At 40.1% G+C, this 15,632-nt stretch overlaps 1 protein-coding gene across 3 annotated transcripts in view; it reads right to left on the bottom strand.

The window, feature by feature from the left end:
• Nucleotides 1-11,211, bottom strand: part of LETM1 (leucine zipper and EF-hand containing transmembrane protein 1) — a 30,262-nt gene extending 19,051 nt beyond the window's left edge. The window contains exons 1-3 of one of the 3 annotated variants that reach the window (XM_086747545.1): nt 10,960-11,211; nt 6,414-6,471; nt 3,364-3,820 (exon numbers count right to left, since the gene is read on the bottom strand). In XM_086747545.1, the coding sequence (XP_086603671.1) occupies nt 3,364-3,820; nt 6,414-6,471; nt 10,960-11,038 (594 nt within the window). In that variant the 5' untranslated portion in view covers nt 11,039-11,211. The remainder of the gene's footprint in view (nt 1-3,363; nt 3,821-6,413; nt 6,472-10,959) is intronic. The other 2 variants (XM_086747543.1, XM_086747544.1) reach the window with 2 other exon arrangements.
• Nucleotides 11,212-15,632: the final 4,421 nt, after the last annotated feature.

Genomic DNA, 15,632 nt, shown 5'->3' with positions numbered 1-15,632 from the left:
CTTTAACCATAATTTTCTCAGCATAAAACCAGCCAAAACCTTGAATACAGTTTGAGGAATGCACAAATTCCACAGATCCAAAGTTCAACATTTTTATTAAAAAAAACCAAAACAAAACAAAAAAAAAACCCAACAAAAACCAAAACCAGAAAACAGAAAACAGCTTCCCAGAAGGGATGCTTTGGTCCATTGTTTACAGACTCAAAGTTGTAATGAATGAAAACATCAATAAAAGATAAATGACTACCAGAAAGTTCAAAAAAATATAAGAAAGTTTGGAAGAAAATTTTAAGTCAGAAAAACAAGAACATTTTCCCTAAAAAAAGGTAAAAAATTTCTAGAGAGTGCAATACCGAGTTCTTATTTCTACCCACTATCTATTTTTAGACAGAGCACACAAGTACTTGTACAAAGCAAAATCCATATCCAAGGAAGCAGTTTTACAACTGGATTAAGCTGTCCTAACGCTAACCTGAGACAATGCATAACAAGTCATGAACGCCCACTAGCAGTCACAGTGTGCAGGTACACCTCTGATCCAGCTACGTCTAACCCATAAATACATACACAGACAAGCAGAAAAGGATCAGTACAAACCAAAAGGGTTGGGGGGGGGGAAGGTGTTGGAAAACTTGATTTGAGCACCAAGCAGGACTGGCCCTTTTCGCAGCAGCGCTGTCCTGAGTCAGCTTACATAAATCATTAAACTGCACCGTCCGCTACCTCAAGGAAAACAACTTTACACAGGAACCTAATACAATGGTGCATGATTACACACGTTATTTGGCAGCGCAGCATGAAAAACTTGTGACTACTCTGTATCTGCTGCTACAGTTCCTGGATTCCACTCTTCCCTCCTCTGCAGGGCTGAAGAGTTTGTAAAGCTGATACACTTGCCACAAACTCCATAGTTGAGTTGCCATCTCATTTCCACGTCCTGAGCCATCGTGCTGTAGAAAGCAGCACTAGAGCAATTAGTTTCTAATAGCCAATATCATATTTTTCATGTTTTACTTCTTCCTGCCTTCTCTCTTAAGCGTAGACATGTGATCCTCTTGAATCCAAACCCTACCAGCAATTGTACAAGCAGAATTTTGGAACCGACTTTCGGTTTACATAAGCAATAGCTCTCTTGCATTAGCCATGCTGCAATTGCTTGTTAATGTGGTTAGATTACTTGGATATCTTTCCACTATTGCCTCCAGAGAGGAAGGAAAGGGCAGGCAGAAATAACTCATTTGTCAGTCTGCGTGAAGATAAGATTTCTCTAGGACCGTCAGTTCATATGCAGTTTAATATGTTCAAAGCAGTGCATACTTCAAATATCTTTATTTTGTGAAGTTCAGGAGCAACTTTTGCAAAGTTGTAGCCAAATTGGCATCAAAGTTTTAAGACTTCTTTAAATCAGTCACTGTACTACAATTCCAGGCTGAACTGGCAAAAAAATAAGTGTTTTGAAATATACTTAAAATAAGGTTAAAAAAAAAAAAAACGCAAGTAAAGGGTTTTGTTTAGCTGTAGGCTGGTTTGCTTTTCACTGACCCTGGGTTCTAAGTCTACTATGACTCCGTTCAAGAGACAGGAAGTCCCATACCTCCACATAAAGAAAACAAAACCTGGATTGAAAAAAAAAAAACCAAAAAACAAAAAAAAACCCAAAACATTCCTGTAGTTTTTAAAGCTATTTTCTCTACCTCTTCTACACTGGATTGCAGGCATACAGACACACACATACATTTCCTTAGATAAGAGACAGGCTACATCGATGTAAACACTAATTTATACCTGCACATTAAATTTCTGTTTTACCTAAAATAAGGGAATTTATACTGAAATCACACATCTGCACCAAGAAAATAAAATCAGGAAGGCCAAATGCCAGACCACTACGTAAATGAGAAAGACAGCTCCATCATCACTAGATGATGAAACTAAAGGGCAACCAAATGAATAAACCCATCTATTGATGGAATAATGCATGTGTGTCCAAAGATAACATATTACTTCTAAAGATTCATGCCTTCTATAATACAGTTGTGATCTGTCAGCAGAAATATTTCCACGATATCCAGATTTTACTGTTGTTTATATAATTTCTCAGAAGTATGGCTCAGTGAACATGAAACAGGCAGGAAAACCAACAGTTCCAGTTTTACCCTCTGGAGGATTTCTGACTGTTTTAAAACATGAATTAATTTGTCTCACTTAGTTTTCCAAGTTTCCTAAAGCTCTCAATAAGCCAGCATGAGCCAGAACTGCTACTTCCAGAAGTGCTGCAGTCCTCATGCCCCCTTATCCTCAACTACCCTTTCTTGGCACTACATAATCCCCTCTCTTACGTCAGGCACAGACTGTTATATTTATTGCTGAGCAACGTTTCAGCTGGATCAGCTGCCAAACATACTCTTGTACCAGCATAAAGAAGAGGACAAAAATAAGTGGCACAAAGATGTTGAGAGCATATACCATCAACCAGTGCTGCTGTCGAAAGCGACCAGATATAATCACAGATGAAAAGTGCCGCATGTGCATGTAACAATTTTTGTTATTGGTCTAACCTTGTAAATATTGGAAAAAACCTTTTCTGCATACGGCATTAAGATGTGATGTTTTTACACATGAAAACGTTCTGCTGTGTACCTAATTGTAGCAGGAAATCATTAATACAAGCAAATATTTGTATTTTTGATCATTTAACAAATTTTTTTAAGACATAGACGTGAACCTAAAACACTGTGTGTACAGTGTACAAACCGCAGAGAACCAGACTGTGACTGGAAGTAGCACTACTCATTCCTGCTGCCAGAGTACATACACTTTTCACTATCCAATATTCCAGAAAATTTTTTCAGGCTTTTTTTTTTTTTTTCAAGGCAGGAAGACAGATTTGATTATCTTATCTATATGAACTACTTAAACATCTTATATTAAAACACCACTAAAAAGAGAACAATTAAATCAGTAGGTTTGATATATTGCTAATGAACTGGTGAAGCTAAATACTAATGCATTCTTTCGTAACTTTTTTCCAGCTAGAAAATACCAAATTTATCTTCAATTTCAAAAAGTTTACTAGAAAGCAAGGAAATATGCATGATCATGTGTAATTTACAACCAAAAAGCCACATTTCTAAAAAGAATACTTTATTATTTTAATGACAAGTTCATAGAATAATAATGGGAAAAAATACTTAAAATGGTTTGGAGTCAAACTTAAAATTTTTAGTGTCCACCTAGAGAGAAGGATGGAATGCACCTAGCAATTTTTCTAGGAACAGAAGATGACAGAAAGAATCAACTCAGTTCAAATAAAATGAGGCAATTGCTAAGGATACTAAAACAAAATTGGTATTTACTCAGTACCTGTCTCCGTTCTCGACGAGACAAAGTGTTTCCATGAAGTATTCGCCAGAGCATCCTTGCAGCTATTTTTGTGTCAATCCACAGTAATCGAAAACCATGGTAATAGTGCTTCAGTTCATCCACAATTCTCTGTCCAATAGATTTTTTCACAACTTCCACTTCTGTTGGACTATATACAGGACCTCCTTCTTCCAGCTTCTTATTTTTGTCCTTTAAGGACTTCAGTGACTTTTCAACTATGGAGTCATCTTGAAGGGGACGTGAAGAATGCCACCATCTAACTGGAAGATACTGAGGACCTAAAATACCCATGGTTGCTAGTGGTGTCCATGAGCTAGAAGAGCTCATAAGAGCAAAGTGTATTTGTTCTGATCCTTTAGTCCAACAACAGTAGCGATCTTTTCTGGAGTATGCGTAAACAGGAGGGACACTAGTGCAATACTTAAAGTGTACAGTCCTTCAGAAGAAAAAAGTATTTGAGAATTAGCAACAAAGCATGAGGTATTTATATATTTTTCATATAATTTATTTGTATAGTTATATACATTTATGTATTTATGAAATGCATAATTTGAGAAATATCTACTGCATATTTTAAAAAAAAAAAACAAACAACAAACCAGTGACTCTCAAAATCAACGTCTATACCCGAAAAGAATGCCTGGATTTACTTCATGACAAAAGTAACCTGCAGGGAATTTTCCATTCAATAACTTTGAAAAGATAGCTAATTTTATGCCAATTAAATAAAAAGTAGCAACCAGAAGTGCTTTCTATTTCAAAAGCTACATTTGAAAATAAATCTGTAAATCCATGAGCAACATAAAGCCCATCTTCTGTATGAACAAAACACTCAAGAAAAAAAAAAATAGAAGTTGTAGACTTGGGATAGGTGCTGAGTTACAGGAAGGGAATTAGTATCAGAGAAATTTTACTATCTCACATGCACCTAGTTTTTCTTTTTCAGCAAAAACTTTTGCACAACTCCATCATGGTATTGAGCTGGGGCACACAGAACCAACACTCTTCTACCTTATTCAGAGCTCTTTTCTTTAGTTAAATGTAAACTGAAGTTAGAAGGAGAACATTGCTCAAACACCCCAAAGACTCACTATACACACAGAAGAACTACTCATTATATGTGAGTAGGATAATACACACTTTTATAAAAGGATATGACAAACTTAAAATAGCAGATAAAATATTTTATATAAATGAGTTCTACTAGGTGTCCCTCAAACTGAAGTGCCAGCATGAAGTTGTCTACAGGACAGAAATGACTGGGGTGTTTCTTCACCGAAACCTTGTACTACCAAAACAAAACCAGAATGTGTATTTGTCTTCAGTCAACGAACAGAAAACAGGCACAAGTGGCTCTACAGCTCTAAGTAACACTTTAAGGAAAAAAAATAATAATAATACTTGTAAGTATTAGCCTCACTCACTCAATTTTCAGCCAGAAGTACTTTTTAAACTTAATTATCACATGTATCCAATGAATTTTAAATTATTTTAACGGTTTTATCTATTTAATGTTATTCAAATAGAGCTTTGTACAAAAAAAAATTAAATTATTACTTTTTTAAAGACATTATTATTTTCTAGCTTAAACCAAAATTTTAAACATCTGACCATTCAATGGTCAATCAATACACACAGCTACACAAAACATTTTCTTGATTAGCTAGGAAACTACACACTACTAACTAATGAGAATTACAGTTCCTTTAAGAAAATAAAGCACATATTCAAAAACAGATTAAAACACTTGCATAAATCAACCCATCCTAAGTCATTTCCCAAAAGCAGAGCTCCAGGCCTACAGATCAAGTTCCACCTACATAGATCTACATTCTTCTGTACGCAAAGGGACCTTTGCCAGCAGAACTAGTTCTGAGTCCACAGGGTAAAAAGTGTGCCTCTCTGAACACACTTTCACTAGAAGGATGTCAGCCACAGAACTTCTATGCCAAGCTGGCCTCAGTACTTGTATCATTAGAGTCCCTTGCTTTTGGGTCTGGGTCATGTGGGGTGTGGGCACTAGTTTGCTTTATTTTAAGCAGTAACATTACAGTAACAGCAGCTTTTGGTAAAAACAAAAACAAAAACCAACAAAATTCTCAAAAGAACAATAATAATTTCTCCCAGTATTCTGCTGCTCATATAATAGAGTTAAAACTGTATGTTTCCAATTTTCCAAGAGAGAGGCCCCATATAATAATCTACTAAAAATGTATTAAAAAACCCTCATAACTAATTATACAGTAAGTGATATAGAACTAACATGACTATAAAAGAAAGGCATTACTTTGATTTGTATCAGAGGGTTATGTCTAGAGACACATCCTGATGTTAAAATGGAAACTTAAGAAATTGAACAAGAGCCACTGTTTCCTGAGCAGTTAAGACTGCTACAGAATACATATTTTAACATTCCAAGAAAAGGCGTTTGGAAATTCATATCCACGAGCATGCTTTGTGAGCTAAGTCAGGAACAGAGAATGGATTCTGCCAACACCCAACTCCTTAAATTTCATAAGAGCACACAGTGGCTGGATTAATTTTCAGAAGAGGACATCGTCCCCTAGGAGAGCCTCACCCAAGGTTGTGACATACAGTAAACTACTTTGGTTTAACAAGGATGTAACTCAAATGATCTACATTCCTAATTGGTCAACTATGTTTTTCAAACTAGCTGTGACTGAATGTTTACTCTATGGAACTCCACAGACAAAGCACGTAAGAAGCCCATGATAGCCCATGATGTCACCTGGAATCACTCAAGGACAAGATTAATATTCTACTGCTTTCACATCGTAAGTGAAACAAGAAGTAAGGCAGTGGGTGAAAAAAGGAAGACGTGACTTCCCTTCTCCCACACACAACCAAGCAAGTGAAGAGAATAATACTCAGACTTGCTTTAATCTGTTAGTAACACAAGCTGAAGCTAGTATTTTCATACTTTGTCTAGAAGATTTAAACCTTTATTTTATGATAGTATACTAGCTGATGGGGTTTGAGTTTGGAAAAAAAAGTGCATATTTACTCACATTTTGTTTGCCAGCCTCAGGGATGTACAGCTAAGACATGCCCGATCTCCCAAGTTACCTAGAAAAACACCAGTAATTAGCATTACTTATGAAATTCAGGAAGACATTTACCCATATAGTGAATTGTACACAAATATGTGATTTAAAAGATGGACCTTTACTTAAGAACAGCTACTCCTGAAAGTACAAAACCGACACTGTTTAACGGCAACTGGACTTATGGTGTACTGTTTGTAGGCACATGCACATTTTGGATGACTGTGCATCACAAACAGCCAATACTCAACAGTTCTTTACTTTGACAATAACCACATGAAGTTCTGAAGCCCAAATACTTCATCCTATTCCAACACAAGTCAAAGCACATGCCTCGTTCTCTTTATTTATCTCGATTTGCAATCCAAATTTATAGGAGAGAAGAGACAAAACAGACAGGAAGTAATTCCGTAACGCGGCTGACATCTCCACAAGCGTTCAAGCAAACTGTCCAAACATGCAGCTGAACCCTGTGGATGTGGGACGTACTGCCTGCACTTGTTCAATTGCCTGAAGACAGGTTTCCAAGTCCCTCAGACAAGCAACTACATTGCAGAAAAACTTCACTGAAAGCAAATGTATTTTTTGAATGGCTCTATGACAATGACATATTAGGTAATTCAAATGGATCACTGGCCAAATGTCTAGGATGAAAATGTTGGGGGTTTTTTTTGTTTTGTTTTAAGCAGGACGACAAATAAAACACAAGTAGGAACCTAAATACACTTCACTAAAGGGGTGGAACCACAACACCGTTTCAATATGTTGCTGTCCATTTTGATTAGGACCTGGTAAAAATAGCTCTACCCCTTGATGTCTCTGCAGAGGATATGAACTGTCTTGAAGAGCAAAAACAGGAAAGGTTAGCTTTCTAGCAAACACCACGTTCCTCAAAATGAATTTTATTTGAAATGCTAACCCAAAACCAGTCCTAATAATAGCTAATGAGTCCACAAGGAGGACTTACACCTATGTACGGGCATCCTCTATCCAGGTAGAGACAAGTGGCATCCACTCTGGTAATAAATTGACGAGAAAATCAAATGATAAATTATCTAGATCAGTTCACATGCTTCAGTAAAGGACCATGCTCGAAAGCCTTCCGACAATCCAATACCATGGAAGCACTATCAGCTACAGAAAGTGGCACCTAGTGGCTGTATTCAGTCTACAATAACATCGATACCTAGCTGCAATAACTCAATAGCTAGCCAATACCAAGTGGAAAATGACTCCTGGACAGAACAAAGGAAGATGACATAAGCAAGACTCCAAATGTCTTGACTCTTCTTCGACAATATTTTCAGAATTCACTGTAACCAAAACAAAAAAGGAAGGCTGGATGGAGTACACACACTGTGGTTTCTGTCTCCCATCTGGAATATACTAATTCTGGTCGATCCTAAGAGACAGCAGGATAGAAAGGTCATTTTAGAGGTTAGTGGTCAACTTTTCCACTATCAAAGCAAAGGTACAGCCTATGACAGAAACTGAAGTAGACAGTTCTAATTGAGAAAAAACTCAATGCTGATCACCAAAAGCCTTTCCCAACACAATATCTTAATTATCGTAGGAAAAGAGATACCGCCAAAATCAGGTGGGGAAATCAGAAGGTATGGAAGGTTGGTGGGGTAGAGATAAGTTAACTTTTATCAAAGAAAAATCTCAATAATCAAGGGATGTCCCATGCTAAGGGGACTTTGATGTGATTACAGCAAAAGTCATGGCATTGTTAAGTCAACAGAAAAGGATTTACCCATCTCAAGTTATACAAAACTCTAAGAAGGTACTAACTGCCACGGCAAGTACAGCCAGGGGAAAAACTGTCTCTGGCTCAAAAATCAAGTCCTGAGAACCTGTGATGATTGGCATTCTGGTGATACTGTCCAATATTTACAGAAAGATCAGTAGCTGAATTTCTTGACCCAAGAGGCTAGCCATCTCAGAAGGATGTCCCTGACTTTAAGGAACAGCTGAGCAAAGCAGAAGAGTATTCAAAGTCTTGAGGGATAAGTCACAGCATGGTAATCTGTTTCTCTCACCTGAGTGCCAGGAAGTATACAAATCCTGTGTGCCAAAAACGAGTCCTACAAGCAGAGGACATTACCTGCTATTGACAGGTGCCCCTAGAACAGAGGGATGATCTGGAGATCAAAACTGGCTTAGAGTTTCTTAGATAAAACTCCGTAACAGCATGACACTTTCACTTCGCTTATCTTTTTTTTTTCCAACCAGACTCATTAATGCTAAGAAAGGGGCCAAAGAACAAAATTCCAAGGTTACCATAAGAAAATGTGCTGACTCAAACACTTCTCATCATACAGCCACTCAGAGTGTGAATGGGCACACAGAAATATCATTTCACAAAAAAAACCCCTGTAAAATAACTGCTAATTACAACTTTGCCAGTTCTGACCACAAGAGCCCTTTATGTTTAGCAGCGTTCTGTTCTAACCATGTACCTAACTACAAGCTAGCCCTGAAATAAAATACATACTCTCTTCAGAAGGGAGCAAAGTCCATACTCCTTGCTTCTAAGATAATACAGACATACAAAAGTGTCTGGATAAGGTCAACGCAGCTTACCATACTCCACACTTCACTTAAAGTGTTGAGCATTTAAGGAACCTGCACTAGAATTACCTGGTTTGGAAGTAACAAAGGTGATAGCACCAGAAAAGCTGTATGTTAACATATTCCTCTCGGAAAAGAAATAATGACAAACTTTATTTTTAAATGTAATGAAACATCAAAACCAAAGTTTTAAATGTAGAATAGCCATGTACTGTTACTATGTTCAGAGTTTTTAAACAGAAAAGGCCAACATGAAGTAAGCCCCTGCAGAAGTATAAGCTTGCAGTACTTAACAGCCTGATCTTCACGTGAAGAACATTTAGGATTCTTAGAAGCACTTAGCTTTAACTTAATCTTAGACTACTTACACGTAAAGCAAAGAAGATGAGCTAAGTAAAGCAAAACACTATACAAAAAATCACACCATACCATAATGTGTTAATAACAGATTAACACTCCAAATAAAAACATTGATTGTATCATAAGCATAGTGCATCACAGCACACAGATGTTTTGCTTCTACCACGGTATTTCAGCAAATGAGAATTTTCACATGGGAAATGATCTGTAACACAGAAACAAAAACCCTGTAGCTATCATCAGCATTTCTTCTTATGTTATGCCAGAAGAAGAAGCAAAGCTCCCATTGAATCTGAAGGTACATGGATGTGTTTTTTCCCCTGTTTCAAAAAAACTGGATGGCTAAGATACTCCGGGTTTTTGTTCAGGTCACTGTACAAGCTCAACCTAAATAAATGTCTTTACAACAGCAGCTAAAGAACATCAACTAGATGTTCAACTGGCACTCAAGCTACCACGCTTGAGTGATTACTGGTAGCCAAGAAGATAGCTTGTTTATCAAAACGAACAAGTATCCATATGGTCAGGTTTACCAGACTCTGTGCAGATACCCTGTTCTCAGTGAGAGCACTCCAGTGACAAGTCAGGGCTCAATGTCAGTGACAAACCACTGCTGTTAAGCTTTCACTCATTCCTCACTAAACCCCTGCCATTCCAGCTCACAGACGTAAAAAGCAGCCACAGGCCTCATGTACGTCAAAAGTTATCAGCTGTTTCATGTCATTAAACTTCACCACCCAAAGATATTTAAACTGCCAAATTATCTTGATTATTAATGGAAACAGTATCATGTACTGTGTTTCCTATTTATTTCCCCGGGCTTCCAAAGCCACTTGGAAAAAGCCAAATTCACATTTCCTTCCTAATACAGACTAAGAAAATAACCTCATGTACTTTCTTAAAGGGTATTGGAAAGCATGTAACTAGTGTGAAAGTGACTTTGCAGCCGAGCTATACTGAGAACACGGCAGGCAGGACCGAAACGTAGTAACGTACTCCTGTACCTTAATAAAAAATATACGGGTTTTCCTTCCTCAGCCAGCTGGCATTTAAGAGATGCATGTGTCCTAACTGCCATTAGGGGAAAGCATCCCCTCAAACCACCCTGCTAGGGACGCAAAGGCGAAGAGACAAGCTGCCCACCCCTGGCCACAGCAGCCGGGGAGCGAGGGTCCCGCACAGCAGCTCCGCGCCGGCAGCGGGAGGCGGCCGAGGGCGGCAGGGGGGAAGCGCCGTGCCCAGCTCTCTGACGCCGGCCAGAGAACGGGACAACAAGGAGCTCAGCCAGGGCCCCGCCGCCGCCCTTCCCTCCCGCAACGACCTCTCCGCCCACACCGGGAGCCCCCAAGACGTCGCCGTCGCCGCCTCCGCCCTCTCTCCCTTCCCCCTCCCCCACCAGGGCCTTCAGCGCCGCCGGCAGCACAGGCCTCCCGGGCCGGGCGGCAGCGCGGCCGCACCGCACCGCACCCCAGGGCCGGGCCGGACCGGGCCGGGCCGGACCAGGCCGAGCCGCGGGGCGGCTGCGCTTCCCTTCCCGCCGACCAGAGCCGCCTGACGGCCCGCGGGGAAGCCTCACCCAGCTGGGGCTGGCAGCGCAGCGCTCGGGGCAGACGGCAGGCCCGCCGACCGCAGGTCTGTAGCAGCATGGACGCCATCTTGGCGCTCGCGCGCGGCTGGGCGGTGGCGGCGGCGGGCTAGCGGCGGGCTACCGGCCTGCTCATGCCCCGCCGCCCGGGCCCCGCGCTGCGATTCCCCCTCACACGCCCAGGAGCGCCAAGTCGCGAACCGCCGGCCTGCGTTTGCATAGCACCGCCCCGCGGAGCTGAGCACGCCGGGAAAGGTAGTCCTTCGGGGGCGCACGGTAAGCCGCCCGCGGGCGCGGAGCGCGAGGCACGCCGGGATCTGTAGTCCTTAGGGGTGGGCGGTATGATGTTAGCCGAGGAGCCCGGCAAGAAGGAAGCGGGGCGGTGAGACGCGGTGCATGCTGGGAGATGTAGTCCTCCCTCCGGCACATCGCCCCGACAGCCGGTGGAGGGGAGTAGAGGGCGGGTTCGCAGGGACCTAGCAGTGGCGGGGGGTGTCGAAGGCCGTGTGGCAGCGCGGAGGTTGTTTACCCGGGGGGGCCGCGGCTGGCAGCCCGCTGATCCTCCGCAGGCCGTGTGCGCTGAGGGACCGCATGAGGCCGCCCTGAGCGGCTTGAGTCGGCGTCGCCAACGAGCACATAGCCGTAGCCCTAAGCTGGTACACCAGCCCGTCTGTGCAACGACATTCCCTCACGTTTGGGGCCAAAATCTGCATTGATGCTGGCATTAAGTACTGCTTAGCAGCAGGTGTTTCACTGCATGCACATCCATTGCTTGTGCATCTCAGGACATGACAGAAAAAAAATACCTTTCTTGTGGAGCTAAGATATTTCTGAAGTAAAATAGTACATAAATCAGTCAATTGACAGATGTGTTTCGCTACTGCTGGTTAATAGTTTGGCTGCAGGTAGCACATTATTCTTCAAATATCAGTCTACTGACCAGCAGTAGGATCTTTTATCAATTATTTCTGTATTCAGTTAATACGGTATTAAATAGTACCATTAATTTTGCTTCATTTTTAATTGTATAGACAGATGCAGGGGGTAACCAGAATCAAACCACAGAAATTATAATTTCACCAGAGAATAGTGAAATATTTAAAACTATGTATGTGAGGTTTGGGTGTTAATACCTTCCTTATTCTAAAAACTGAGGGGAAAAGCTGCTGGAACTGTTTTTCAACAAGATGGCTGCCACCCCCTGTCAACAAGATGGCTGCCTCAAGGACAGGGCTGAACAGTGACAAGGATAGGGTGCTTTCAGACCTCCAGATTTCACAGGTTATTTATAATGTCAGGCATTTCTTCACCTATACAACCACGTAAGCCCCAAAGAAAACAGGTGCTATTTAACTTCATACATAAATGGTAGCGGAATCTTAGGTTTGACCCAAAACATGACTGAAACAGTGTCTCATATAGCAGGAAAAAGCAAATGTGTCTGCAGTCATCCTTTCATGCTTGAGACTTGGCAAATGCAGGAAATTAATATGTAATATTTTAAAGTTCTTTTAGGTATTTAAAGAAAATGCTAAGGGTTTCTGCAAAGTATGAAAAGTGTAGCTTGAATTTAAACTACTTATAGTTTTAATTCAAAAGAATATGTGAAGATGGAATATTCAATTGATATAAAATCTTAAAAAAAAATCAAGACACACTTTTCTCACGTCTTTTGACTGTGCTGCCTACAGAAACACTAGTGCTGTTTAAATTTAGTGACTATTAAAGTGTATTTTGTATTATTATGTACTTTTTATTAGAGCTGCTTTTAAAGTGTTATGCTCCCAAATGTATTGCAAGATTTTTAGTCAGCTCTGTTTGCTTTATAAATATTTAAATATGCAGTACACTTAAATGGTTAAAATTGTTTAAAATGTGCAACTTAACAATAGTGCTTTATGTTAATATGGCAATCTTAAAAAAAAAAAAACCCAATTAAAAAAAAATCTTCTCAATCTACACATTTTTCTCAATAGACTGGGTTTGTAGCCTTCTCTTGTTATTCTTTTTTTCTTTCTGGTTGGCTGATAACAAAACCAAATGAAATGGGGCAACTAATGGCAGTTCCTCTAACAAAGCTGCTTAATTATGTAGAAACATTATATGAAGCCTATACAAGAAGAATAATATGCTCTGAAGTCATTAAACTATTGACAAGAGATTTCAGACAGCAAACAGATGATTACAGAGGTCTCCGTACATTTATGCAGACAAGTAACCAGACTTTCAATAGTTTCATTAAATTCATTAGTATTCAGAGTAGCAGACAATGTACACGCATGAGCCTTTTCAGAGCTTGAATCCGTTATGTTTTTGTACAGTCTTTTGTTCCTGATTTGTTTATACATGGAAGTTACATGGTTTTCTACCATATATAAAAAGGAATGATAACATGCTCTGTGAAAATTTCCTAAACAGATACAGTTTCAAAATAGTATTTGATTTCGTGCATTTACCAAGCATTGTGAAATAACGCTTAAGAAAAGATTAAGTATTAATAATTTTCAAGTATTTGTACAAATTGCTCCCACATGAAAAGGCCTAGTGACTGTAGGTGATACATGGGCCTTCCACGCAAGTCAGTTTTTGTTTTAAAGAAAAACACCTTTCACTCCATCCAGACCAGCAGCCTGTGTGTTCACAAAGAAAACACTCATCCCCAGAATAAAACACAACACACATAGTTACTAGGGTTTTATTTTTAAAACACTTAAGCTGCTATGGCCATTTTAGACCTGGTTCTTAAAGCAACCATGTTCTTTGGAAAAGGTGTCAGCCATCTTGTTGAAAATTACGTGCTTTCTAGCAGGAATAGAGTGAGAGACTAAAAGGAAAAAAATACAACCCCTTTCTTCTAGATGGATTTAATAATGATCTGAGGAAGATTAAAATAAATTTAATAATTTAATTTAATTAAATACATTTAATTGTATTAAACATCACTTTTTCTCCCTGAATCTTAAATAGAAGCAAAAGCAAGGTGAGAGTTGTCTAAACAATTACAAAACAAACTCCAAATAACAGGAAATTGTGATGCCTGTTATAGGCTGTGGGAATAGCAAAACATGTATTTTATTGATACATGAGCACAGCCCGGTGATAGGAAAAAAGCAAGAATGCTTTACTTATCTAAAAAAGGTACGTGCGTTAAGACCTATACAAGCACAGAATATGCCTATGTTTATGTATTACTTGTATAGACATGAAAAAGGAGCAGATGAACCTATAATTCTCATTGAGGAAGTTTAGAGATCTGTCTAGAAATTGTGGGGCAAATATCAATATGAACAGGGAGCAAAACTGTAACATAACTAGCTATAGATGCAGTATTCTCTTCCAGAAAATCTCTACTTCACAGCGCAACAGACTTCCCATAGTAATCATTTATATGAAATTCTTTTCTGCTGTTGTCCCTTGCTCCATCCCTCTTCACCATCTAACGAGCTCTGGTGGATGGTAGGCAGATGCATATGGGCAACAGGATTCCTTTGTGGCTTGCCAAAAATACCTGCACAGTTGGAGGGAGAACCCTCCATGCTCACCACAGCTGCCACCCCTCCCCTGAGGACATGTCCCAGGAAGCACTTCCCTAGATCCTGTTGATTTTTTTGGAGGATGGATAACAGGACTCCCAGCCTCAACTTCAGACACATGGTCAGTTGTTTTATAGTTTGTGACAGTGGCTGTGCAGCAATGCCAAACCTGTGACACTCCTGCGAGAACCAGTGTGTTCAGTACACAGGCACGGCCTCGATTCCCCGTTACACCCAGGTGACAAACCCAGCTGGCCACAAAGGCAGCAAGGGACTGGGGACATAAGATTCAGTGGGTGGAGGTGCAATGCCTGATGCTCTGGGCTATATGAGGGAGAAGGTGGAAGCATAATTAGCATTTGATGAGACAGGTTTGCCATTTCTCTGCTGCAACATCATGTTTGTGTACACAGTGTGATTCTATAAGCTACGTAGTGGTACAGTATTTAAAAGCAGGATTACGCTTTTAGTCTGTAGAATCTGTTTCCATGGCAATACCCTGGTTGTCTCTTTGAATAGATTTAACAATATGGGATTAACCTCATCTTTATTCACCACTGTTCAGCGTAAATCTGAAGAAAGGGAAAAAAAGAAGACATTACTGTGTAGCAAGTTGCATTAAGTTTCCACTCGAGGGAGAAAACCAACAGATTATTAGTAATTATTTTAAAAATACTCCCATTCATCATTACATATTTTTAGGAGAGACTCCCAGGATACTGAAGCCTGCTGCTCTGTAAATGTTAGAGCCCAAAGGTAAAAGTTCAAGTGGTCGCTGGATTACAGACGTGCTCTGTGTGTACGTCCAGGTCACAAGTTCACTCCTGTCTGTAATGTGCCAAAGCCAAGCGGCAGAGGCTACACATTAGCAACTGCACAGAAACAATCTGCCTTGCCTGCCTTTTCAAACAATGCGGTAAAAAGCTACTCGGCGATTTCCTTGACAGTAATAACGTGCTGTAAACAGTCATTCCGGATCCAAGGATAATTACCTGCTCAAATTCTAGTCAAAAAGTGGTATTTTAAAAGACTGCAGAGGCTTGCCCCAAATTAGCAATACAAAATAACGTATTAAGTTGTCATTAATTAAATTTGACATGCACGCGGACAAGGAGAACAAAGCTGGCAGAG

Source organism: Chlamydotis macqueenii, chromosome 4 (genome assembly GCF_036417535.1).
Source record: "Chlamydotis macqueenii isolate bChlMac1 chromosome 4, bChlMac1.mat, whole genome shotgun sequence".
Lineage (NCBI taxonomy): Eukaryota > Metazoa > Chordata > Aves > Otidiformes > Otididae > Chlamydotis > Chlamydotis macqueenii.
Note: the sequence above shows the minus strand (reverse complement) of the source record. Positions and strands in the feature narration are given on the sequence as shown.